We start from the raw sequence: 25,522 nt of genomic DNA, 5'->3' as shown, positions 1-25,522 counted from the left end.
TACGGACTAGGGAAGCACACTCTAATCTTAGAAAATGGCATGTTATAATAACAATAATGAAAACTTGACACTGTGAACCAAGCATTGTTTTAAGTGCTTTTTGCATGTATTAATTAATTAGATTCTCATTCCAAACCTATTATTATTTGTCCTCACATTATAGATAATAAAGATGTCTTGCCCTTGTGACCCGGATTTAAGAAAGAGAATACATGTCTCACAGTTAGGGGGATAATAGGTACATGTTAAATGAATTAATTAAAGAATTTATGGATGTTAAAAATGGACTTAATACAACCAATCAGTACCGAGCTCAGAAGAACTCAGAGTATGCCTCACTCTGGGTTATACAGTTCTGGGGAGGACAGAGCATTATTGTTGTTGTTATGGAACAATAGTCTTGAAAAAATGCAGTATCGTTAAGTGGCAAAGGGAAGGGGGCTAGATATTAAGGAAACATGGTGTTTCATGCTGCCGGGTCACCCATTTAAAAACAATGCTAATTAAACATTGTACATTTAATTAGATGAATGTATTTATAATTAGACACGCTTCCCATTTGAAATTTAAATAGTTGAGAGCCTGTGTTTGGCATTACAAGGCAAAGTCCCTTCCTATGAGCTCATAGTCGTGTAGTAGGTCATGTATTATTGCCCTCCCCTCCCCCAGACCATCCAGCAGGGGTCTGGCAGTTGACAGAGCAGAGTCTTGTGATAGCTTTGTAAAGCCAAGTGTAAATGGTGGTTGAGTTTCCATCATTACAAAAAATCAAGCAGCTTCAGTGGGGGAGCCACTTCCAATTATTATTATTTTTATTAAATATTTACCAAGTCCCAGTAAATAGGAAAATACAAATTTCTGGGAATATGCAATGGTGCGGAGGTAATTTTATTCCAGGTTCCTAAGTTGTAGAAAAGACTCTATTTTGAATTATTTCAAAGGCTTATCTGAACGCTTGCCAGAGCGGGTACCACTGCTGTGCCCACCTCTGCCTGGCTCGTTGGCATTCTCAGGAAAGTGGGGAGAGAAGCTGAAAGCAACCAGCCCTTGGGGTCTATCACACCCTCACTGGCCTGCTCTCCAGGAGCTCAGCCATCCTCACCCTGCCTAACATGAGCACTCTACACAAGGACTTTCCAAAGCTGGATCACCAGCCATTAGTGGCTTGTGGAAGCAATTTTGTGGGTCAGAAAAGCATTTAAAAGGGTCAGTACAATAGAAAATATCAGAGTGACACAGGTACTGTTTTGTAAAATGTTTGTTTCAGGGGATGAGTGAGGTTGCAGTATAAAATGTATTTCTGTCGTGGGATGGGTACGCATAGTTTGAAAGGCAATTTCTTTCACCACTGAAATTATAATGAAAATAACTTTAAAAAACGATACGGAGAAAATTCCCACCTGCTCAGAAATTAAACAACCCATTTTACATAACCCAAAAGGCAGATAATACTTCACAAGGGAAATTAGAAAATATTTTGAATTAAATAATAATAAAGATAGAATAAATTACAATGTGTGGGCCTCGGGAAACACTATAGAGGGGAACTTTGTAGCATACACGTTTATTAGAATGTAATCTAGGAGAAAGTGGCCCTTTAAGATCCTTGGCTTCTCTCCTCGTCTCTTTTTAAAAACATTTTCTTTCAGTTCCTCCCTCTGTTTTGGTTTCTCCCTCCATGTTCCCCCCACCTTTCCCACCCTTTCTCTGTCCTCCCCTTATAGCGCTCCTACGTTCTCAGTTTCTCAGCTTTCCGGTTTCTATCTATTCACTGTCCCCTTGATAGTTTTTCATGTCCCCCTCTGTGGGTGTCACCCTTACTGCTTTCCTCACCTCTTTTTGCTTCTCTCAGATTCTCTGCTGTTTGTACCTCTTCACCTCCAACCTCCTTTCTTTCTCCTTTCCTCTCACCTTTCGCTCTGTCTTCCTCTCCTTTTGGACTCCCCCCTTTATGTTCTCTGAGCCAGCTTTCCCTTCCTCTGCCTGCTCTTCTCACTCCTTGTTCCATGCTGGTTGTCTCCTTCCCTTTGGGTCTCTCCTCTCCCTGCACCCGGCTCCCTTCCTGCTTTATGCACTCTCTGCCTTTCGTCTGTCTCCTTTACCTTCTCTCATTTTCTTGCTTTTTTTAAGTTTAAATTTTATATATTTTTTCTTTTGGATATATTTTTTAATGTTTCTTTTTAAGAGTGAGAGAGCATGTACAAGCGGGGGAGGGGCAAAGAGAGGGGGAGACACAGAATCTGAAGCAGGCTCCAGGCTCTGATCTGTCAGCACAGAGCCTGACACGGGGCTCAAACCCACAAACCGCGAGATCGTGACCCGAGCCGAAGTCGGAAGCTTAACTGAGCCACCCAGGCGCCCCTTTTTAATATTTATTGATTTTGAGAGAGAGAGGGAAAGGCAGAGAGAGAGAATCCCAAGTAGGCTCCGTGCTGTCAGTGCACAGCCCGAAATGGGGCTTGAACACACAAACCGTGAGATCATGACCTGAGCCGAAATGAAGTCGGACGCTCAAGTGACTGAGCCACCCAGGCATCCTTAAATTTGTATTTTAAATTGTGGTTTTAAAAAAGCCCAGAACATAGCATTTACCATCTCAACCATTTCTAAGTGTACAGTTCAGTAATGTTAAGTCTATTCACATTGTTGTGCAACTTCATTTTATAAAATACTACTCATGAAAACAAAGGAATCTACTCTAAAATTAGTGGCTTTGTCAGTCCAGGGCTCAAAAAATTGTCTTCCAGTTGAAGATCCAGTAAATCTGTAATATTACAGGTCTCTTATTTTCATGATGCATGATTTTATGAAGACTGACCCTAAAATAAAGGCACTGTTTCCACACACAATTGCCGTCATTACTTTATACAGCTTAAATTATTGTAGATCATATTTTTTTAGATTTTTCAGAAATGTTTATTTATTTTGAGAGAAAGTGAGAGAGAGTGAGTGGGGGAGGGGCAGGAGAGAGAGACTCTCAAGCAGGCTCTGCTGTCAGTGCAGAGCCTGACTCAGGGTTCAAACCCACAAACCGTGAGATCATGACCTGAGCCAAAATCAAGAGTCAGACACTTAACTGACTGAGCCATCCAGGCACCTGATAAATTGTATTTTTATTTTATTTTTATTTTTTATTTTTTTATGAATACAATTTATTGTCAAATTGGCTTACATACAATACCCAGTGTTCATCCCAAGTGCCCTCCTCAGTGCCCATCACCCATTTTCCCCTCTCTCCCACCCTCCCATCCACCCTCAGTTTATTCTCTGTATTTAAGAGTCTCTTGTGGTTTGCCTCCCTCTCTCTCTGTTTGTAACTTTTTTTTTTTTCCTTTTCCCTTCCCCCATGGTCTTCTGTTAAGTTTCTCAAGATCCATATATGACTGAAAACATATGATATCTGTCCTTCTCTGACTGACTTATTTCACTTAGCATAATACCCTCTAGTTCCATCCACATTGCTACAAATGGCATGATTTCATTCTTTCTCATTGCCAAGTAGTATTCCATTGTATATATAAACCACATCTTCTTTATCCATTCATCAGTTGATGGATATTGAGGCTCTTTCTATAATTTGGCTATTGTTGAAAGCGCTGCTACAAACAATGGGGTAAACGTGCCCCTATGCATCAGCACTCCTGTATCCCTTGGGAAAATTCCTAGCAGTGCTGTTGCTGGCTCATAGGGTAGATTTATTTTTAATCTTTTGAGGAACCTCCACACTGTTTTCCAGAGTGGCTGCACCAGTGTGCATTCCCACCAACAGTGCAAGAGGGTTCCCATTTCGCCACATCCTCGCCAGCATCTGTAGTTTCCTGAGTTGTTCATTTTAGCACTCTGACCAGTGTGAGGTGGTATCTCAGTGTGACTTTGATTTGTATTTCCTTGATGATGAGTGACATTGAGCATCTTTTCATGTGTTTGTTGGCCATCTGGCTGTCTTCTTTGGAAAAGTGTCTATTCATCTTTCTGCCCATTTCTTCGCTGGATTATTTGTTTTTCAGGTGTTGAGTTTGGTAAATTCTTTGTAGATTTTGGATACTAGCCCTTTATCCGACAGGTCATTTGCAGATATCTTTTCCCATTCTGTTGGGTTGATTGTTGTTTTTGTTGATTGTTTCCTTTGCAGTGAAGAAGCTTTTTATCTTGATGAGGTCCCAGTAGTTCATTTTTGCTTTTATTTCCCTTGCCTTTGGAGATGTGTCGAGTAAGAAATTGCTGTGGCTGAGGTCAGAGAGGTTGTTGCCTGCTTTCTCCTCTAGGGTTTTGATGGTTTCCTGTCTCACATTTAGGTCTTTTATCCATTTTGAGTTTATTTTTGTGTATGGTGTAAGAAAGTGGTCTAGTTTCATTCTTCTGCATGTTGCTGTCCAGTTCTCCCAGCCCCATTTGCTAAAGAGACTATCTTTTTTCCATTGGATACTCTTTCCTGCTTTGTCAAAGATTAGTTGGCCATACATTTGTGGGTCCAATTCCGGGTTGTCTATTCTATTCCATTGATCTGAGTGTCCGTTTTTGTGCCAATACCATACTGTCTTGATGATTACAGCTTTGTAGTAGAGGCTATGCAACCACAAAAGACCCTGAGTAGCCAAACTAATATTGAAGAAGAAAACCAAAGCGGGAAACATCATAAATTGTATTTTTAGTAGCTTTCCTTGCTTTCTTTTTTCCCCATTTATTAGTTATTAAAATGTGCAATGCCAAATGTTCAATGCATTGCTAAAAAATATTGTCATTCTGAGTGGCCTTTCTTTCCTCTGTGGTTTTTTTTTTTTGTACCAGATTTCAGATATGTAATGGTTATCCTCTTTATTAACATTGAGACTGATTTAACAAGAACATCCCTTGAATTTCTGAAATGACTGATCCCCCTGCAGCAATGAGAGGTCTAGAAAGTTTTCTCAAACAGAAATACTCGTCCTAGCATCAGACTACAATCTTGAGTTATTCTTTTGAATTCCTGAATGATCTGTCAGTTACAAAAGCCTCAAAGATAAAGCTTGATTAGCCTGTAGTCTTTTTATAGAGAGGATTCTTTAAAGTCATTTGTGTCCTGCCCTTTAAATGTTTTCAGGAGCAGTAGCTTTACACTAGGGAATACTCTCCAGAGGGGGTATTTCCTGATGGTTCCCAGGGGCAAGTACTTCCTGATGGTTCCCATAACTTTTTCCTGTCTCAATCTGTTGGTATAATTAGTTTTATCTAGTATGTGCTCTAATAAAAATGCATTCCCTTCTCTCTCTAGATGCATTCCTCAGATGAGTTCTAACTTCCTGAGCTCTTATTTATAACTGTTACCATGTACCTCCTCTCCTTTATTTAGTATCTTTGCAAGTTTTGATTTATTCCATCATTCTGATTATTCTCTTAATGGTTTCTAACTCAGGGTTGGTTATACAAGGATATAAACAGGATAAATCCACGCAAATCACTTAGCACTCTGCCTGCACACTCAGTAAATGTTGGCTGTTTGTTGTAATTGTCAGTATTATTATTATCAAAGCATTTCAAACAGTAATCAGATTGTCAAATGGCAATACTTTCAATAGGCGTTTAACAAATACTTTTGATGGAAAGCTTATACTGCTGGGCTCATTGACATATTTGCTCTTATTAGCCCTTCTTCCACCTTTAAGCTAAATTTTTGTGGTTCATTACATAGTTTTTAATCAACTTGTCAGGATATAACTTATGGGATGTGTTTTCTTCCAGTAGGATTTTCAGGTGAAGTAATGGAAAATAAATTCAGATTCATTATTCATGACTAAGTGATTTCTTCTTGTTAATCACATTGGTTCTACTTGGTGTGTGTGTGTGTGTGTGTGTGTGTGTGTGTATTGAGGGAATTCTGAGCAGGCCATTTCATTAAGTATTTTGAATTGATTCACTACACTTCTGTTCAGAGATCCCTGAATTTGGATTTTACCCCAAGGTCTATTGTCCTGGGATTGTTCTGAAAAAAATCCCATCATTCTTGTTTCCAAGATACAGTATTTGATTTGTATAGTGAGCTGAGGGAGCCAGCTCTAGTGGGGGCTGGCCTGCCCAGCGAACTGTGTGGGAAGTCCTAACGAGCACGGAGAGGGGCCCTGTACACCAGCACTGTGTCCGTGCACCAGGAGCGGTGAGCCGCAGCCTTACGCTTTCCCTTCCAGAGGCACAGCTAAAACATGGTCATTAGTAGGAATTACCTCTTTGCCCCAGTCAGGTGTGTGAAGAAGCAATCCTAATTTGGGAGTGTAAGTCTTCTGTTTTTCTCTTGTAAAGGTTGACATATCCATGACATGCTTGCCCCAAACAACTTGGTGTGTGTTTCGCTCTCCAGGCGATCTTTACGGAGCCATTGGCTCTCCAGTGAGGCTGACTCGCACGGTGGTGCTGGGGAAGCAGAAGGATCTGGTCCAACGCATACTTTATGTCCTGACCTACTTTCTCCGTTGCTCTGAGCTGCAAGAGAATCAGCTGACCTGGAGTGGGAGTCACAGTGAAGGAGACCAAGTGTTAAATGGGAGCAACATCACCACAGCCTTGGAGAGGGGAGAAGTAGAGGAGTCTGAGTATGTGGTTGTCACAGTGAGAAGTGAGCCTGCTCTGCTTCCCCCCATCCTGCCACCCTCGATGGCTGAGGGAAGGAGCCCCAGGCCTGAGGGGCTGGGTGTGTCCCCAGAGGGCACTGACATTAGAGACCTGTGTCCCAAACCTGACAAAGAAGGAAACAAAAGGGCAGAGCAGAGTTCTCAGGTCTGCGGCATGGAATTCCAAGAGCCAGCATCGGGCAGCTCCTGGAAGTCTCAGGGTGCATTTTGTGGCGAGGAAGAAAGTGAAAAAGAGGCACCACGAGATGACTCTTCAAGACTCTCCAACTGTGAAGTGTTGGGGGCAGGAGTGAAGATCGGCCAGCGAACTGTCAGTGAAGAGTTGAAAGGGGAGATGCCCAAGAAACTCTCAGACCGGTCAGCAGCCTGGCCTTGCCCTGACAGACATTGCTGGGAGAAGCCTCCCTTAGAAAAGGTCACTTTCCAAATTGGAAGCTCCGTATCTCCAGAGTCTGACTTCGAAAGCCGCACACAAAAAATGGAGAAGCGGCTAATGGCCTGTAGACAGTATCCAGAGTTAGCCTGCCATCCCTCAGCAGAGTCTGGGATGGCCGCTGACCTGGCTCAGGACCAGCAGGCTTCTCGGTGCTCCTTTACACCTGGCTTCCAAAAGAACATCCCCTGTCCTCAGAACCCGTCTTCTGAGAGGGATGAAGGTGAACTTGAGAGGAGTTTTGCTGAGGACAGAGGCGTCAGAAGCGAGCTTGTGGCAGATGCCGCTGGGCAGCCCGGCCAGTGTGCTGACACGTTGGCACCTGATGGCGGTGCCGCAGGAGCCGGAACGAGGATTCTGGAGAAAACAAGAGGTTTGTATCTGAAGGCTGCAGAGGGACCTTTGATACAGCCTGTTCCAAGCAGGTGTGCACAGCAGGACTCTGGCTTCTCAGGCGCTGCAGATGTCCCCTGTGGGGATGCTGACAGGAAGGCCAACTTCAGGATGGAAGGAGACATTCCCAGGAACGAAAGCTCAGATAGCGCTCTTGGAGACAGTGACGAGGAGGCGTGTGCTTCAGCCTCGCTGAATCTAGAGCACAGCGATGACTGGACTGAAGGAGCCTTGGAAGTGGAGCTGCCTCTGCCCAGGTAACACCGGCAGGCTGGGAAGCAGAAGGAACTGGGTTCAAATACTGGTTTTCTGACTTAACACGCATGACCACATTAGCTGCCCTTGGCCATGTTACACATGATGGCTTTTTTTCTCAGAGCGTTAGTGTTAATCACACCGCTGCACAAGGTTTCGAGCCTGCCTTTTCTCCAAGGGGGATGACAGTGGCTTGGTGCCTCTGAGCTCTCTGAGTGACGAGGCACGCCGTTGCCTTTGCAGCTCTTGTGACATTTTGGGAAGCTCGAGGATATGGTGGAGGTGAGCAGGTATTTTAATTTTCTGTCATCCGCACGGAAGTTGTATGGCTGGCAGCAGATGCCTTGCATCGGAGGTGGTGGATTGCCCTCACCGTGTGGCTTCTCTCCTGCAGCTCAGAGCAGCATGACAGGGTTGGGAAACAACACCTCTTCCTTAACACTCCATCAGGTCGATTATTTGGGCTGTGATGACTGAAAGCAGTAATTAGAGATTTCTGCTGTTCTTCTGCCCTGGTGTGGGCGCCACCCTGTGCAGATGTGTCGCGTTCCTAAAGCCAGGTTTTTGGCAAGTGCCTCCCCGCCTCCCCCGAGTAGACTTTCTCTTTCTTCACTCTCTTGACACAGACTGCCTGGTGGATGTTTGATATGAGGTACATCATGTCAATATGTGACAGAAAATACTGTTTCTTCTACCCTTCCATCAAAAAAGAAATTATTTTTCTCCTTGCTTTTCCCATGTCAATGATCCACTTACTGGAGGATTGGTGAAGCGGACCACCATGAATCTGTTTTTTGCATCTGTGTTATTGGGGGTTTTGTGCCAATGGTGATGTGAGAAGGGGGTACATTTTTAATTATGTATTCTAATGGGCCAATATTGTTTTAGGTCTCAGAGCATTAGCAACACAAATGTAAGAAACTTTGGCCGCTCACTTCTGGCGGGTTATTGCCCCACGTATATGCCCGATCTGGTGCTTCACGGGACCAGCAGCGATGAGAAGCTGAAGCAGTGTCTGGTGGCCGATCTGGTCCACACAGTCCATGTAAGTAATCCCAGCTTGGAGCCTCTGGCTGCTGACAATATGTCCGCCAGGGTCTGGGCCAGCAGCAGGTGTCTAGACTGAAGGGGGTGCGGTTACAGAATTGTTTACAGAGATGCGGGCGAGATTACAGCAATCAACAAGGGTTGGTGAAGCACCCAGGGAGTAGCAAGCAGCAGCTGGGAGCTTTGGGCACACGTGGGCCTGAGGGATAAGTGGCGGCGGGGGGGGGGGGGGGGGGGGGGGGCAGTGACACCAGAACGGTGGAGAGCTGGAGCTGGAAGAGCAGCCACCTGGCTGCATGAGCTCTGGGGAGGGTGAAGGATAACTCCCTGACACCCTTTCCCTTCAGCCTCTGAGCTCTTCTGTACCTCTCACTGGCTGAGCCCAGCTGGAAGCCAGAGAGCAAGGTCAAAACTGATGCAGATATAGTCCCGAGGTCCACAGAGGTCGGCCTCCTGGGGCCTGCACAAGACAGACAAGGGCAAAGAGTGGATCTGGAGGGCGGACGGGCCCAGCAAATAGAATAAACAGCACAGATGGTGACAATTATATGCCGTCACGGGGAGGACCGAAGAGATGTCACATATGGTTTGCTTTTTATCCGATCCTTACAAGTTCCTAAAAGTAATTTATTTTAACTGATTTGTCATTAAGTTCACTTTGATGGCGGCATGAAGATGACTGTATAAAGATTAACAAGTCTTACTGGAAAATTGCCTTGTGGCTGCCGTTAAGTGCTTTTCTGCTATCTGCAGCATGACAGGAACTGAGCAGTTAAGGAAACTGTGTCAATCTGATGGGCCTGGTTTTAATTGAGCTGCTATTGGGCAGATGTGCAAAAATAGATGTTTTGCACCGGAAACATAATGTATCTTGTGTGATAGGGAAAGTCCTCACTGCCTTAAGAAAATTGGAATTTGGCTTGTTACCTACCTCCTCGACCAACAAGTAGTTTTTGAAAGGTGAACAGAAGGCACCGCATGTTATCTTTGGCCTTGAGCATCTCCTCTGTGAAGACTAAACATACATCAGACACAGGCTAAACAGGCTAAAGATATTTGTGTCAAATGGGAAGAAAAGCTCAGTAGTGAAGCAGATGTCTTCATAACCCCCCTGAATGGGGAGGGAGGAGAGATGGGGAGGGGGTCATTGGAAGCTGGGGAGGCCAGCCCAGGGTACACATTTATACCCGAACATTCCTAACCCCACCCTGCTCTGTGGTCAGACACCACCCCGCACCAGGATATTCCAGGAATGAAGCTATGAGGTTACTTTCGTCTTCTGTAAAAAAAATGTCGTAACATCTTATTTTCAGAGTTGTAATGAACACCGTATACTTGTTTATCATGTCAGTGATCCCTACGTCAGTGACATTAGGGTAAGAACGGTGCCCTTATTGTGTAATACTATCTGTCTAGGTTGTCTCATACCACGGAAGCCTCCATGATTTTAGACTCACATACATTTTGTAGCTATTGGTAGCATGAAGGCAGGGAGGTAGAGGCCCTCTTTTCCTTTTCTATCGGCTGCCTTTGTGTTTATATCCATATATGCAAAACCTGTGGGGTTTTCCTCTCTGTTCTGCCATCAGTTTGATCTGTAAGAACATCGGTATTGCTTGCTGGACCCTTCTTGCATGAAGCCCGGTGTCCTGCTTCTGACAGAGGCGCCAAGAGAGCGAGTATGATCTGGCTGGGTTGTCTTCAGTGCCATTGATCTTACCGGGGGTGGGGGGGGGTGGGGGGGGGTGGGGGGGGTTGGCCCAAATGCCCTGGACTGGCTCACTTACCACTCTGAAAATATAATTGATTGATAACCGTCCTTGAGCTTATCTGGAAAACCATTCATGACTTTTTTTTTTTTTTACTATTTTCCACAGGCTGACAAGTTCCAGTGTTTTGTGTATATTAGGTGTTAATGGTGACCAGTGAGCTCTGTAATTCTGACATTTGAAAAAAACAAATCCATGTTTTCTCTATTTGTACTCTTAAAGGTTTTTCATATGTTATTTTCCCTTCCTTTGAGAAGTAGTATTTTCACACTGTAGCTTTTCTCATTTTTTCAGACTATGCAATCACCCCGAGAGATCAAAAGTTATTAAGCATAATAACCTATATTGTGTCAAATTGTGGGTACATCCAAAGTGCAGCCATGCATGGGTGTTAATAGGAAATTGCAAAGGGTTCATAAAAATATCTTCGGAAGTTTAATGCATTCAGAGTGCATCCAATTAGCATTAGTAGATTTCTAATTTCACTTGGCACATTCATCATAATGAATTTTGTTTTTGAAGTAGTGTTCCATTTAAACTGCCTCTCACATGGGGACTCTGGTCTGGGACAGTGTTTAAATAAAAATAGCCTTACTCTCAACTGCCATTTACAAATATTTGTTGAAAAATAAATTAGGGTTTTAACATTATATTGAATTTACTCCTCTATAAGTCTAGTAATTATTTAAATTCTTGGGTATGTTGCCAGAGAAAGAAGCAAAGATCCAAGAGCAAATGTTCATGACCACAGTTAGAGCTGGAATAATAATTTGTTAAGGAATAAAAGATTGGGATAAGTTGCTTTACTTGTGTTCAAAAACCTATTTTTTGGACGTTAATAATTTTTAGTGTTCATGCAAGACTTCATTGGGCTTTGATATTCATAATCGTTTTTAGCAAAGGATTTTTATTAACTGAAAGCAATTGATTTAAGTTATTGATCTATTTTCTAGACCTATGCATGAGTGGATTGTAAAATCTGTCTTATGTAAATGTGCACTTTTATAACTATGATAAACTAGTTTGTGGAATTTCTTCTCTCATCGAGGGATTGCATTCTAGAGCTTCCAATACTACGAATTTCTTTTTATGTTCTTCCTTATTCCAGTCTCAGTAAAGAAAGACATATTAGCTTTATTTTATTTCCATTTTTACTATTGGCTTTTCCATATCAAGCTTGTGATGGTCTTTAAATATTTAAACACATGTTCTTGTTTAATCCATACACTACCTCTTTTCTGTCATTTGAACTATTTCTCCGTCTCCTAGCTTGTAGATTATACAGCTGCCTTAAATTAGGCTAAAGTAATATTTAGCTTCATTTTTTTCCTGCCATATCTAAATGTGCATTCTTTCTCTGTTTTCCTTTTGACTTTAGATGTTAAAGTGGGAGCGACAGAGTGAGAGAGCCAGCTTCATGCTGTACCTATGACCCTCAAGTAGCTTTATCTCTCCCCTTTTTTCCTCTGGTGTGTTTGTCTGCCTGTGAATACTGCTGTCCAGGGCAATGTTAGGGGTATTAAATTATGGCATAGTAGGGGAGGAGCACTGACTTAACTTTGATGCTGGATTCACGTTTTAGTGTTACCACTCATTTGCCGATAGGTAAATCAGTCGGCATCACTAAGCCTCAAAAAAAAAAAAAAAAATGTATTTGGAGGAACAGATGAAATATAATCCAGTGGTTAAAAGTTTGGCTTCTAAGGACAGACAAACCTGAATTTGAATCATGGCTTGCTACTTAGTGGCTTTGTGGCCTCGGGCAGTTTCTTTACTCTTCTAAGCATCAGTTTCAGCTTTTGAAAAATGAATAGTACTTACAGGTCTGGTTTGAAAACTCTGAGATAATGCATATCAAGTGTTTAACGCAGTGCCTGGCACATTACTAATGCCCAATAAATGTTAGCTATTAAAATAATATATGTGAAAGTGCTTTGTAAATGAGTTTCCCGGGACACTCCTACTGGAGATAACGGAACAGAACACATGCACACATTCATTCCGTGCTAAAAGCGTCCACTTCTCTTTGCTGGTGACATCACAAGGAGCAGGCCAGGCGGCTAACTGCAGGGTAGGGTCATCAAAACCAAAATTAACATTACATTGTAATGCTTTTTTGAAAACTATGTTCCAGGGCTTCAGGCATTTTACAGAATAATCTAGAAAACAAAATTAACAGTTGGATATTGCAGGCTCTTTCATTTAATTTTAAGAGTAGCAACAGATTGACTCCAGAAATACCATGCAGAAATCAGTAGCACAGATAAGGAGCTTTGCTAAGAGCTTGGCTGTGATATATGCTCATGAATACCTAATTATGCCATGCAGTGTAATCAACCAGGGAGACTACAAAAGAACAGAAAGTCACATCAAATGGTAAATCATTACCTAAGTAATACAGACAGCATTAAGGTGCCTCAAGTCAACAACAACCTTAAAATCAATAGTGTTGCAAAAGAAACATCCATGTAGGGCAAATCTGCTATTTGAGAACACCTCTTGTTGCTTTCATTTTCCTAAGTTGCATAATGAGAATGACAGTGCCTTGGGCCTACAGCACTGTCTTACTGTGTCGAGAAATCTTTATATGTGTGTGTGTGTGTGTGTGTGTGTGTGTGTGTGTGCATATGCACATGCACATTTGTGTATGGACACACATGTTCACACGTGTAAGTGTGTATGTAGGGTTATGATGGCAAAATGTACATTTTATTGTGGATTGTGTTTTTTTTAATATTTGAAAAATATATCGTTTTGGGTATTGTCAACTCCAATCTGAATCTTCGTGATTCTCTCTCCTTCTCACAGTGACTACAATATAATCTTATTTAAGCTCCCCTTAACCTTCCCAACTAGAAGTCTTGCATCCAATCTCTGCCCCTTTCAGTCGTCTCATACAGTGCCACGGAGGGCCCTTGCCCATCCTGAATGTAATCATTTACTCTTCTGCTCTAATAGTTTTCCATTATTTTAACTCCTTTGCTGGAATTGCCCCCCAGATAGAACTTGACACCTGCGGGCTCCTTAGCACATTGCACCACACCTTTGTTCGGTTTCCAGCATCTTTCTACCACTAGGGCTGCAGGCCCTTGAGAAGAGAAGGGAGCCTTAGTTCCTTTCATGTTCCCAGCACCTCCCCCAGTGTACATAGAAAGTGCTCAGTGATGGTAGTTGACTGTTTCCTACAGAACTGGATTTAGGAGTGTGTGTTTACTGCTAAAACTGTGATGATTAGTGTGTCTTCTGAAGTAAAGAGAAGTGGAAGATAGTCTTTTAAAAATTGAAGGGAAGAGTAACATGTTTAGACATGATGCCTTTGGCCCTTTACCTAAACGAGAATAAAAAGCTTATTATAGGTCTCTCAGGCTTTCATTCTCTTACATTTTGTACATGTTAGACACATGGCTATTTTCAAAGATTTCTGAAATTTTTTTCACTGTGTACAAAGTCTCTGAACATTTATGCCATTCTTTGTAAAAAAAAAAAAAGCTACCAACTCTCTTGCATTTTATTTTGGAGTCATGTACATCATTACATAACTTTAGTCTGATAACTCTTTTTGACCTTGAGCACCTTTCCTAGACTTTAAACTGTTTCTTTTCTAAGCAGGTGGCAGGCCTGATATAAGCTGTGCCCAACATTGCACACTATATCTATAAATCTGTAGTCTGAACTTGGGTGTCAGCCCAGTGAGCCTGGTGATCACAGCCGCAGGCACAAACCCACAGAAGGACAGGTGTTTCCCTTGCTGCCTCTCCCAGACCACCTCACCAGACTCTCCCCTCCTTCCCTCTGCCACCAGGTCCTTATGTCTTAATGATGTCTTTGGGCTTCCCAGAGCCCCCTCCTTGATATACCTACCAGGATCCCTCAGCAATGTCCATGGTCCATAATGATTGATTTTCTCTTCTTCTCCACCTCATTACAATTCTTAAGCCTTTGGTGACTGCCATTGAGTCTGTTTCCAAGAGAAAAATATTCTGATAAACAAATGGCTTATGTTTTTATATAATTATATATATATTTTTATTATTTATAATACTACTTATTACCTTTTCTGGTATTTTTATATGTTAACAGTATGCTGGGTATAAACTAGAAGTCTCTGATGGTGGCATGTCATTGATCTGGCTGACTTGTTTGGCCAAAAATGAGGCAGGAGGCTGGAGATGGCTTTTGGGGAAGAGGAGGAGAGTCATGCCTTGGAGATTTATTTTCTATCAGAAAATATTTAGTACTTTTTGTGTGCTGGGTGCTGTTTTTATAGACACAGTCCAGGTGTAAGGTTGGAGGAGTCCAGCACCATGTTGCCCTGATACAAATGGTGTGCCTCCCCTCTAAAACTTTAAAGATGATGGGTAAAATATTACCATCCCACCTAGCCTCATTGTTATAATACCTGTGTATGAAAAAAAGTGAAAATCCTTTTGTGCCAGAAACAAATTGAAATCAAAGCCAGAACAAGTAAGTTTGGGCTGATATAACCATGGCTCTGTAAGATTTCAGTCTGGATACAGGTCCTAGGAATTGAGTGCTGAGTTTCTAAGATCTACTCAGGATGAAAGATGTGGTCCCATATACACATAAGGCTTGGGACATGGACCTGAACCCTTCCTTAAAGCCTAGAGGTTCGAAGAGCTATCCTTCCATGACAGGGGGACTGGAAAATTCCAGCCATAAATAGCAAGGCAGCAAAGAAACAAGTTGGAAACTTGGGTGGGAGAAAATGAAGTCACCCATGAGATATCAAAGTCCCAGGTCCATTCTATGAGTGGGTTGGAGGTCCAGATTTATTCTACCCAAGTGATTTGGGAATCTCTGCCCAAGAAATAAATATAAAATCTAGAAGCATAGAAACCTCCTAGAGGTTTCCTTCCCAGTGGCAGAAGGAAGCACACTGGGTGCTTTCATAACCACCAGCTTGTTTCCTCTTCTCCACTTTATTTTAACTCTTAAACCATTAGTGACTGCCATTGAACCTGTTTCCAAGAGACACACATAGGACATAAATAACGCCAGCAAGATGGGCTCATATTCAGAGATTACAAACCATGTATGAGGAAAACATGATGAGGGAGAGTAAGCAAATACAAGCTGGAGAATTAGCACTCCTAGAACAATCTGAAATAACTATTAAGTCACTGTGTTTAAAAATGGTTACAGTCATAAAAAAGAAGGAATCGGAACCTTAAAAGAGACGGGGTGATGTGATAAAAGATGATTTAGATTTGTAAAAGGACTAAAAAGAACTTCTAGGACTGAAAAATATGGCCATTAGAGTTCAATCCCAAGGAATAAGTTAAAGAGCAGAGTAGATTAAATACCACTGGAGAGAATTTGAATTTGTGACATGGAGGCTAGAATGAGAAAATCTGATAGCATATTCAGAAGGTGAGAACTGAGAAGGCAAGGGAAAACAATATTTGAAGAGAGAGAACAGCTGTGGTATTTCAGACTAAAGAAGCACACTGACTCCCAATCAGGGAGTCTTAAGCTACAGGACACAAAAGACAAAGAAAACTCTTGTAAACAGCCCAAGAGACAATATGGCACCTGCCCACAAGGAGTTTGAAATCTATAACAGGAAGTACAAAGAAGTAAATAAGCAGTAAAACCAGTGTGGTAGAGTCTACTGCAGTGGGAGACACAGGATAGGTGTGGAAGGACTTCCTGGAAGCGATGCCTATACCAGGGAGGCAGTAGGGAGCGAGCAGAATGAAGGGCGAGAAGCGGGGCAAAGGGGGACGATGTGGCTCTTTCAGGAAACTGAAGATTCTTCTGGCTGATTATGTTGATGAGCATTTTCTTAACCTACAGACAAAGCTGGCTTTGCCACCACAGGAGGTTCTGTCTGTCCCATTTCTTGGTAAGGCTGCTGTCAGGAAAGTCTAGATGCCGATCATTTAGTAAAAGACAGTATTCTGCATCATTTTATAGGCCAGATGAAGTGTTTAAGAATGGTAGCGATATCCAAGTTCCCTTTTCCCTGAATGTGTGTGATACTGAAGGGTTTTTAGTTTTTTTTTGTGGGGACTTTTGTTTGTTTGTTTGCTTGTTTTCCTAAAAAAAAACAAAAACAAAAAAAAACCCAACCCATTGGTCAACAATCCACACATAGCTGCAGTCCTTATATGTGGTGCTCAGCCATCCAGAAGTGGGGTGGGTTGGCCAACGACTCTCTCACATTGCTTAAGTCTTCGGTTCCAAGGCGGGGAGGATATGGTTATGCAGGTGGGCCTTCATTTCTAATGAGGTAGAAGAAAAAAAAGGTGGATCTGAGGGCATTCAACCAAGAGCAAGTGCAGAGAAGGGCAGCTTCACTGCCTTAGTCATCCCATTGTCTTTGTATGACCAATGAAAGGGCTTACTTAAAGCTATGTAAAGGCTAATATTACTAAGTCATGGTGCTGTAACATAATGCTGAGAATCTTTTTGAAAGGAACTTTGTCATGTGATATCCTCTTATTCAAATTTATTTTAATAAAGTTATAAAATGTACTGGAATCATATAGAATAACAAATTGATACTCAAATGATGCTGAAGAATCTTATGTTTTATTCAGAATATTTCAAAGAAAAATAAAAGATATAGGGCACTGCTTCCAATCCTGAATCATAAATCACCTGCTTTTTTATGTTTGAAAGAGGCCACACAGTGGCTTGTCCCTAGTAATCAAATCTTCACTGTTATAACTAGTGTGCAGATTTTAGAGCTGGTTATGAGTACAGAATGTGTCTACACTCCTGCTGTCTATAATACACCTGTGGGCTGCACATCTTTAAGGACTGATAAAGGGTCAGTTCAGAGTATGTATTGGGCAGTGCCAACAGCATAAATATGGGGAAGTCATAATAGAGGCAACTGTATTTTCTCCTATTTTGACCTTAAGTTCAGACTGTCATTCACACTTCTTGCAATCTTATCTTCCAAGAGATTTCCATCCTGACACGGTCCTAGGATTTCAAAGTTAGAGGGCTTGGCAGACTCATTGAGCTAAAAGTTGAAAACACTTGCATGAGGTGGTAGCTTCTAATTCTGACATACCAAGATATTTAATAAACTCTTATATTTTTTGTCCCCAATGTTTCTATCTGTAGAGCAGTGCTACATTCCTGGCCACCCCACAGGAAAAATGGCATGATGAATTAATAAGTAATTATAGGAAGCGTGTAAGTGAGGATGGTATTTTCCTGCTCTTACGTTAAAAACAGGTGATCGTGTAAAATGTCATTTAAATGTGGTACATGGAAAAGAAATATATTAATTTTCCAGATGACTTAATAGGAACTGGACTGAAACCAAAAATAAAGAAATCTGAATAGAGGGGGGTGCCTGGGTGGCTCAGTCAGTTAAGCGTCCGACTCTTGATTTAGGCTCAGGTCATGATCTCACAGTTTGTGAGCTTGAGCCCCACGTTGGACTCTGTGCTGAGAGCGCAGAGGCTACTTGGGATTCTCTCTTTCCCTCTCTCTCTGCCCTTCCACTGCTCGTGTACACACACACACTCTCTCTCTTCCTCGCTCTCAAAAATAAATAAATAAACATTAAAAAAAAGAAATCTGAATAGAGAATTGTTCAACAGAACCAGCATGTATTAGATACTTAGCACATGCCTAGCATTTTGTTATGCTCATTTCAGAGGCTACAGAAGAAAAATAAAATGTGATTTCTTTCTTTGAGTTACTTACATAATCACTGAGTAGGCAAACAGATGTGAAACTGAGAACCAGTTAAGACAGTGATTAAATGTCAAAATGTAGATTGCAAAAGCTCTCAGAAGTCAAAGGAAGAGCAGTGAATATGGGAAAGACGTCTTGCTGTGGGGTGAGGTGGGGCATGGGGATGGGACCCAAGTTGGGTCCTTGAAAGATTGAAACATTTAGAAGGTAGCAGGGGAAACATTCTGGGCACAGCTTGAGGTAAGAGGCAGGAGTCCTCTCAGCCTGGAGCAGGGGATCCTTAGAAAGTCCTGGAAGTAAATATTTGTGGGTAGATCTGGCCCAGATTGTGAAGAGCTTTAAGTATGGAAAAAGAAAAGTTTGAACTTAGGTATTTGGGTGATAGGGACTAGAGTACGTTTCTGAGTTGGTGAGGGAAATGATAACGTGGTGTTTTAGGAAGTTTGAGGGTTCAGTGGCCATGACGAATAGAGACAGAGGGTGGGGTAAGAGAGCAAATCGAACATGTCGAATTAGTATCTGTGCTACAAGTGTCATATACGTTTTTCTCACAGAAAACCTCCATGAATTTAACCTCACAGAAACTGTGAAGTAGGTCATCTTTTACAACAGATGTAGAAACTGAAGCCCCGGTTAATGAGCTGCTAGGGTCCTACAGCTAGTGTGTGACAGAGGCGGTGGTCAAGCCCAGCCCTGTCTTCCTTCAGAGCCTTTGCAGTTGTCTTATCATTGCCCTTCACTGAAATATCAGAACCATGGCTCTTCTGATGACTCAAACCTTATAGACATTTCTTGTTTCTGCAAGTTTAAGTTAGGCAGAAGTCACGCGTTTGTAGGTCAAGGCAGCATATTTGCGTACTCAGAGATCGACTCCAGAATGCTAAAGTTGGTATGTCGCAGCCATCTACACTCCTGGGAAACAGACCCACACATCCTTAGTGGCTGTGAATTAACCAGGCTTAACCTGTTGATTCAACAAAATGTAATAGCCAAAGAATATTTGAGAAACCTTTAAAGATCTATATAATATAAAGCATTTCATTTGTCACTGTATCTTGAGAAATCTTCACAGGAGAGTAGATTGGATAAATGAGATATTGACAACGTGGAGCTAAATAAAGACTGTTTCTTTAAAAAAAAATTTTTTTTTAACGTTTATTTATTTTTGAGACAGAGAGAGACAGAGCATGAACGGGGGAGGGTCAGAGAGAGGGAGACACAGAATCTGAAACGGGCTCCAGGCTCTGAGCTGTCAGCACAGAGCCCGACGCGGGGCTCGAACTCACAGACTGAGAAATCATGACCTGAGCCGAAGTTGGCCGCTTAACCGACTGAGCCACCCAGGCGCCCCTAAAGACTGTTTCTAACTCACAGAGCAGAGCAAGGCACAAAAGGCAATGGCTTATTGCCGCTGCCTCATTCCTGCGATGGAGATTGGCCATCCAGCCTCACAGTCGCCTGCAGCTCTACTGATCTGCAGTGCTCTCACATCCTCCAGTCCCTGTCTGTAGTTTCTGAATTATCTGGTCACGTTTCTGAGGGAGGCACAGGAACAGTGGGCAGCTGCCTGGAAGACGTGGCGGGAGGGCATTAGGGATCAGAGGGCCGGCCGCTCTGCAGTGCCATCTGGAGTGTGGGCACTCATGAGCTGGGGGCGGGGGGGGGGGGGCAGGCCTAAGGCAGCGGTTTTGGACATCTCAGATTATGGAGAATATAGAAACATTGCAGGCTTATCCTGATAAGAGAATTTAACGAACCCTGTGGTTTAGAAACTTACTTTGAATTTGCTTTTCTTCAGTTTGAGAGAGAAAAAGAAAATTGATACTAACAGTGTCTCTAAGGTTTATGAAGTTTTCAACCAAACAAACATTTTAAGGGGAAATGACTGTTTTTAATATTAATATTTGCTTCAGATTTTCATTTAAAACTCAAACATCAGAGGTCTCGTTTAATCTCAGACACAGTGGTTGGGAGGAAAACTTTTAAAAGGGTAAATGTATGATGGGTGTTCTGATGATATTTAGTCAAATTGACAAAGCGCCCCCACCCCTTAAAGGGTTTTTAATACTAAGAAGAGGAATCTTACTAAGTAATCATACTTGCTGATAGCTATTCATATTATGTGTTCCTTCTCTTAAGATCCATACGAAGCCAAAGTCTCCATCAGGATGCAGCCATGCCTTACCTCTCCTGCCCATTTCTTTTTTTTCTAGTCTCCATGCCCAAACTCCAAACCCTAAGAATAGTATATGGGTGGGTCAGGCTTTTAATACGTGTTTGAATCTTTCAGAGGTGCCTGGATGGATCAGTCAGTTGAGCGTCCGACTTTGGCTCAGGTCATGATCTCACGGTTCATGAGTTTAAGCCCCACATCAGGCTCACTGCTGTCAGCCTGACAGTTCAGAGCCTGCTTCAGGTCCTCTATCCCCCACTCTCTCTCTCTGCTCCTCCCCCGCTTGTGCTCTCACTCTCTCTCCCCCTCCCTTCTCTCAAAAAATAAATAAAACATTTTTAAAAAGTGTTTGGGGGTGCCTGGGTGGCCCAGTCGGTTAAGCATCTGGCTTCGGCTCAGGTCATGATCTCGTGATCCATGAGTTCAAGCGTAGGGCTCTGTGCTGAAAGCTCAGAGCCTGGAGCCTGCTTCGGATTCTGTGTCTCCTTCTCTCTCTGCCCCTCCCCAGCTCGCGCTCTGCCTCTCATTCTTTCTCAAGAAATAAATAAACATTAAAAAAAAAATCTCCCTGACAGATTTCATTATTAATTACTTCTATGATTAAGATATGGCTAAGAAATTAGTGTTGAAAAGAAGGATACATGTAATTTTTTTTGTTTATTGTACTTCTACATATGCCTTTAAAGTAGAGCCTGTTGTAAGAGGAATTTTAAATTGAATACCAGTGCATAGGGTGTGTGGGGGTGTGTATTTCTGTGATGAATCCAAACATGGTCTTCTGGATCTTAGAGTTCTTTAAATTCTAGAAGCTTAGAGATTGACTAATAAGCCAAATCGTAATATGTTTAAACTGCCTTGTCTTTAGTGAGGTTGTGTTTTCTTTGGAAAGATGTGTATCAGAAACCTCCAGAATTATCGAAACTTAAGCTTCAACTCTCTGACCCCACAGAAGTGTAGACAAGGTCAGTGATTGAGAGCCAGTAGCCCTGGAGCTCCTTATATTGTAGCTAAAGTAGTTGCTCGTGATATTTTTATCATTTCAGCATTTCTTTTTTTTTTTTCTTGACTCTTTACATTTTCCTCTATTTCCATTTACTTTAAAAAGTGTTTATTCAGTAAATAATTGAGTAGCTACTAAATGATATAGTTAGATGGAGACATTGGGTTGTCTGGTGGATATATTCAGGGAGTTCTGTGTTAGACATTTAGTAGTCTGAGAATGTGTAATGCTTCAGTATTTCTTTTAAGGTGCTCTTCTGTAACTGTTTGGCTGGTTCTTCTCTGTTCTGGAACCTGTAAACATAAAAGTCAGCAATACCGTGCTGTGCTAGGGGGTACGGGATGCTCATCAACTCCCTCATCTGCTTGTATAACCTGTCTCATTTTATTTATTTTTTTAATGTTTATTTATTTTGAGAGAGAGAGAGAGACAGAATGTGAGCGGGGGAGGGGTAGAGAGAGAGGGAGACACAGAATCCGAAGCAGGCTCCAGGCCCTGAGCTGTCAGCACAGGGCCCGACACAGGGCTGGAATCCAACAACTGTGAGATCATGACCTGAGCTGAAGTCAGACGCTCAGCCAACCGAGCCACCCAAATGCCCCTAACCTGTCTCATTTTAATTTAGTAACATTTCTCAAGTGCCAGGTCCTGTGCTAGGGGCTAAGAATACAGGCAGAAAAGATTTAGTCCCCTCCTTCAAGGAATGGGCCCACCAATTCCTGTCAGTTTGTCCCAACCCTTGGATACTTTGTCTTTAGTCTTTCCTCTGATTTCCACCTCCGATTCTGCCTGTTTGATCCAGTGATTTAAAAATGACTCATGCTGGGCTGCCTGGGTGGCTCAGTCTTTTGAGTGTCTGACTCTTGATTTCGGCTCAGGTCATGATCCCAGGGTCATGGGATTGAGCCCCATGTCAGCTCCTTACTGAGCATGGAGCCTGCTTGGGATTCTCTCTTTTCCTCTCTCTCTCCCTCTGCCCTTCTCCCCTGCTCACATGCTCTCTCTTTCTCTTAAATAAATAAATAAATAAATAAATAGGCTCATGATCATTTTTCATGTTTGATTTTTTTAAATATATTTCTCATACCCATTAAGTATCTCCTTTTAGAATAATTGAGCCAACTTCTCTGTCCCTTTTTGTTATCATACCTGGATCTGCAGCCCTTCTAAAGTAACTCATGCTTAGAGAATCTTCCATCCATGACCTCCCCCAATGAGCCACATTGCCCTGATTCCAGGGGCTGGTGATTCCAGGGGCTGGTGATGAAGCAGTTACACTTTGACCAGTTTCAAGACCTTAGATTTTTTATTTCTTTCCTTGACTGCTTGACCCTGTTTGCCCTGTGGCACAGTTTACTAGTTGCCAGCCTGCTTTATCCATCACTACATAGTTACCGAGAATTTTGCATTTTAAGTTATTCATCTGTAGCCATCCTTTGGCCTTTTGGCCTCATCTAGATAGTTGGTTGTGAGAGTTGATTTATGTATGTAGCACGTGGTCACTAAATAAATACTGCTTAATCATTAAAGCTGTAACTTTAAGGGAATATTTAAGTTACCCTGCCTAACCTTCTTTTGGAGAAATGGCAATAGAATCCTATACCTTATTCTAATTGTCTCCATCTTAAAAGGAGAGTTTAGTCTTTCAAAAGGAAAGGAATTTTAATATCTTGGAATATAGAGAGGGCACATACCCTTTGGCTTTCCTGTGAACATTAACAACATTTACGGTGTAACTCCTGGGTGTAAGAAAGAAATATTGATTGAATGCAGTTTTTATCACATTAAGTTTAAATGTTGAGTTGAGGACACTCCTACTATTTTAGTCACTCTAATACCCTAAATTTCTATAGCTCCCGCTAGCAACTTCTGAACTTTTAAGCTAATGCTACCTGGAAGCATTCTGAACGTTTTGAGTGCCCCTTGGCAGTGTTGTGGAAAGTTGACCCACTGTGTTTCTCTTCCAGCATCCAGTGCTTGATGAGCCGATAGCCGAAGCTGTCTGTATTATCGCAGACACGGATAAGTGGAGTGTCCAGGTAGCCACAAGTCAGAGGAAAGTGACGGACAGCATGAAACTGGGCCAGGAGGTCTTGGTCTCTAGTCAGGTGTCCAGTTTACTTCACTCCATTTTACAGCTTTACAAGCTTCACCTCCCTGCTGATTTTGTAAGTACTTATTCTCATATTACCAAAGAAATATAGTTAAAAATACTTTTAACAATATTTTTATTATAAATTCACGACTGAAATGTATTGTTTTTAGTATAATTGGACGTTAGCCTAAGTAAAAATGGAACATGCAACATAAAACCAGCAAACAGGATACATTTCAGTAACAATAGTTAAAACAACACGGAGTGACACTGAAATCTTTTTGGATAAGGTATACGGTAAAGGAAATAAGGTATGGGGGAAGGGATCAAACATAAAAGGAAATTTAAATTCTTCCTTTAGAGAACTCATTAGTTTTCCTTTTTTTGGATCAACATCAAGCAAACCAGTCACTGAAGGGATTGTAGTTCCTTTTGTTCAGGGACCATTCTCATAAAATTGTTAAGGATAAAACGGAATATCATTTGTGTAAACATTTAAAATTTTGAAGTACCATACCCATAGAAGATGGTATCAGTTGTGTTCCTTTTCAGGTGGGATTTTAAAATCGATTTCATAACGTTATATTAAAGGCAATAAATAGAGCCCATAAACTCCCAGAAAATGAGAGCTCTTCCCCAGTCACTGGAATGAATATATAAAAAATATATGTGTGTATGTGCAGAGAGACTGAGAGAAAATGTAGTTTGAGAGGGAAGGAGGGAGGGAGAAAGGTCTTAAAAGTGGAAGAGAGGCTTACGGGCACATAGCTGGGAAGAATGAAAGTGAGCTGACCTTGGGGATTTGCACTGAGGTGAAAGAGCACCCACCTTCTCCGCTGTTACCCCTACACTCGGCTGCCCTCTGCAGCATACTCCCAGACCAGAGCATCCGTTACCTCCGCACGAGGTACAGAGCTATTTAATCACAAAGTGAGAAGCTGAATATGAATTACCCACACTAACCATGAATGGAGTGGCAATTTCTCTGAGATCTTGTGACCTACCGTTGCACCACAGTCCTCAGAGAGTCAAGACTTTCATGGCCTTCAAGAAGGTGATTTGAAGTACTGTGTGGTTGTTGTGGCAGTGTGGCATGACAGGGAGACCCTGCAGTGCAGCCAGGTGAAGCCTAGGCTTTGCCATTGTTGAGTTGTGTGACAGTGGACAGTCCTGAGCATCTCTGAACCTCAGCCGTCTCACTTGTAAAACAAAGGTAGAATCCATTCAACAAGCATGTTGTGAGAATGCTCTGAAAATTCGGTCTGAGATACTGCTTTTTAAACTTCCAAAGCACCATGCCCATGTGAGATGCTTTACCAGTCAGGGTACAGCAGTGGCCAGTGCATGGCCTTTGGGATCCAGTAGTGTAGGGTCATATCCAAGCTCCGCTACTTCCTAAATGTGTGACTTCTCAAGGTCTGCATTTCTCCATCTGTAAAGCTGAGGAAGTAAGAGAACTTATCTCATATGGTTATGAAAGTGAAATTAGAGGATTCAGGTAAAGCACTTGGAATAGTGTTACATGTGATAAGTTCTCAGGAAACAGGTACTATTAGTGTGACTACTGATAATAATCAGTTTCATGAATAATATTAATGACTGACAACACCTTTTCACCAAAATCTTTATTTGGGCTTTATACTGAAGCATACTCTCGCAGGACCTCTGTCCCAGGGGGTGATGTGAGAAGCACTTACGGGTTATGACGGCCTTACTTTTGTTCTATATTTGCAGGCAGTTTTTCTTTCTAATAGCAAGCTGCATCATGCTGATTTAGTGGCCGAACTTTGCTTTTCTATAAGGAAAGAAAGATATATTCGATTTTATACTTTTTTTTTTTTTTACTATTTTAAGTATTTACCATGTTTCATATTTTTTTCTGTAATATATAGCTCTTATTACATTTGACATCTTAGTTATCCAAGCAATAAATCACTATAATTAATTCTTTTTACTTCATTTGGGCTAAAGTACGTTTTTTTGGTTTGTTTTTGTTTTTGACAGAAGCATGTTTAGGCACTCAGTAGTATGAATGGAATGACTTATTTAACCTGACAAAACCAAGCTGAAAGAAA

General features: G+C 41.9%; 2 protein-coding genes across 7 annotated transcripts in view; one reads left to right on the top strand and one right to left on the bottom strand.

Moving 5' to 3' along the window:
• The window catches only part of FNIP2 (folliculin interacting protein 2), a 132,313-nt gene that overhangs the window by 99,432 nt on the left and 7,359 nt on the right, over nucleotides 1-25,522 (top strand). For all 6 annotated transcript variants that reach the window (XM_047856471.1, XM_047856473.1, XM_047856475.1 and 3 more), the window contains 3 exons: nucleotides 6,332-7,685; nucleotides 8,572-8,728; nucleotides 23,320-23,520. In XM_047856471.1, the coding sequence (XP_047712427.1) occupies nucleotides 6,332-7,685; nucleotides 8,572-8,728; nucleotides 23,320-23,520 (1,712 nt within the window). The remainder of the gene's footprint in view (nucleotides 1-6,331; nucleotides 7,686-8,571; nucleotides 8,729-23,319; nucleotides 23,521-25,522) is intronic.
• Nucleotides 25,157-25,522, bottom strand: part of CB1H4orf45 (chromosome B1 C4orf45 homolog) — a 99,379-nt gene continuing 99,013 nt past the window's right edge. Inside the window, exon 5 of the mRNA XM_047856477.1 lies at nucleotides 25,157-25,242. Coding sequence (XP_047712433.1) covers nucleotides 25,195-25,242 — 48 coding nt within the window. The 3' untranslated portion in view covers nucleotides 25,157-25,194. The remainder of the gene's footprint in view (nucleotides 25,243-25,522) is intronic.

Source organism: Prionailurus viverrinus, chromosome B1 (genome assembly GCF_022837055.1).
Source record: "Prionailurus viverrinus isolate Anna chromosome B1, UM_Priviv_1.0, whole genome shotgun sequence".
NCBI lineage: Eukaryota > Metazoa > Chordata > Mammalia > Carnivora > Felidae > Prionailurus > Prionailurus viverrinus.
This window is presented reverse-complemented; position numbering and strand designations above follow the sequence as displayed.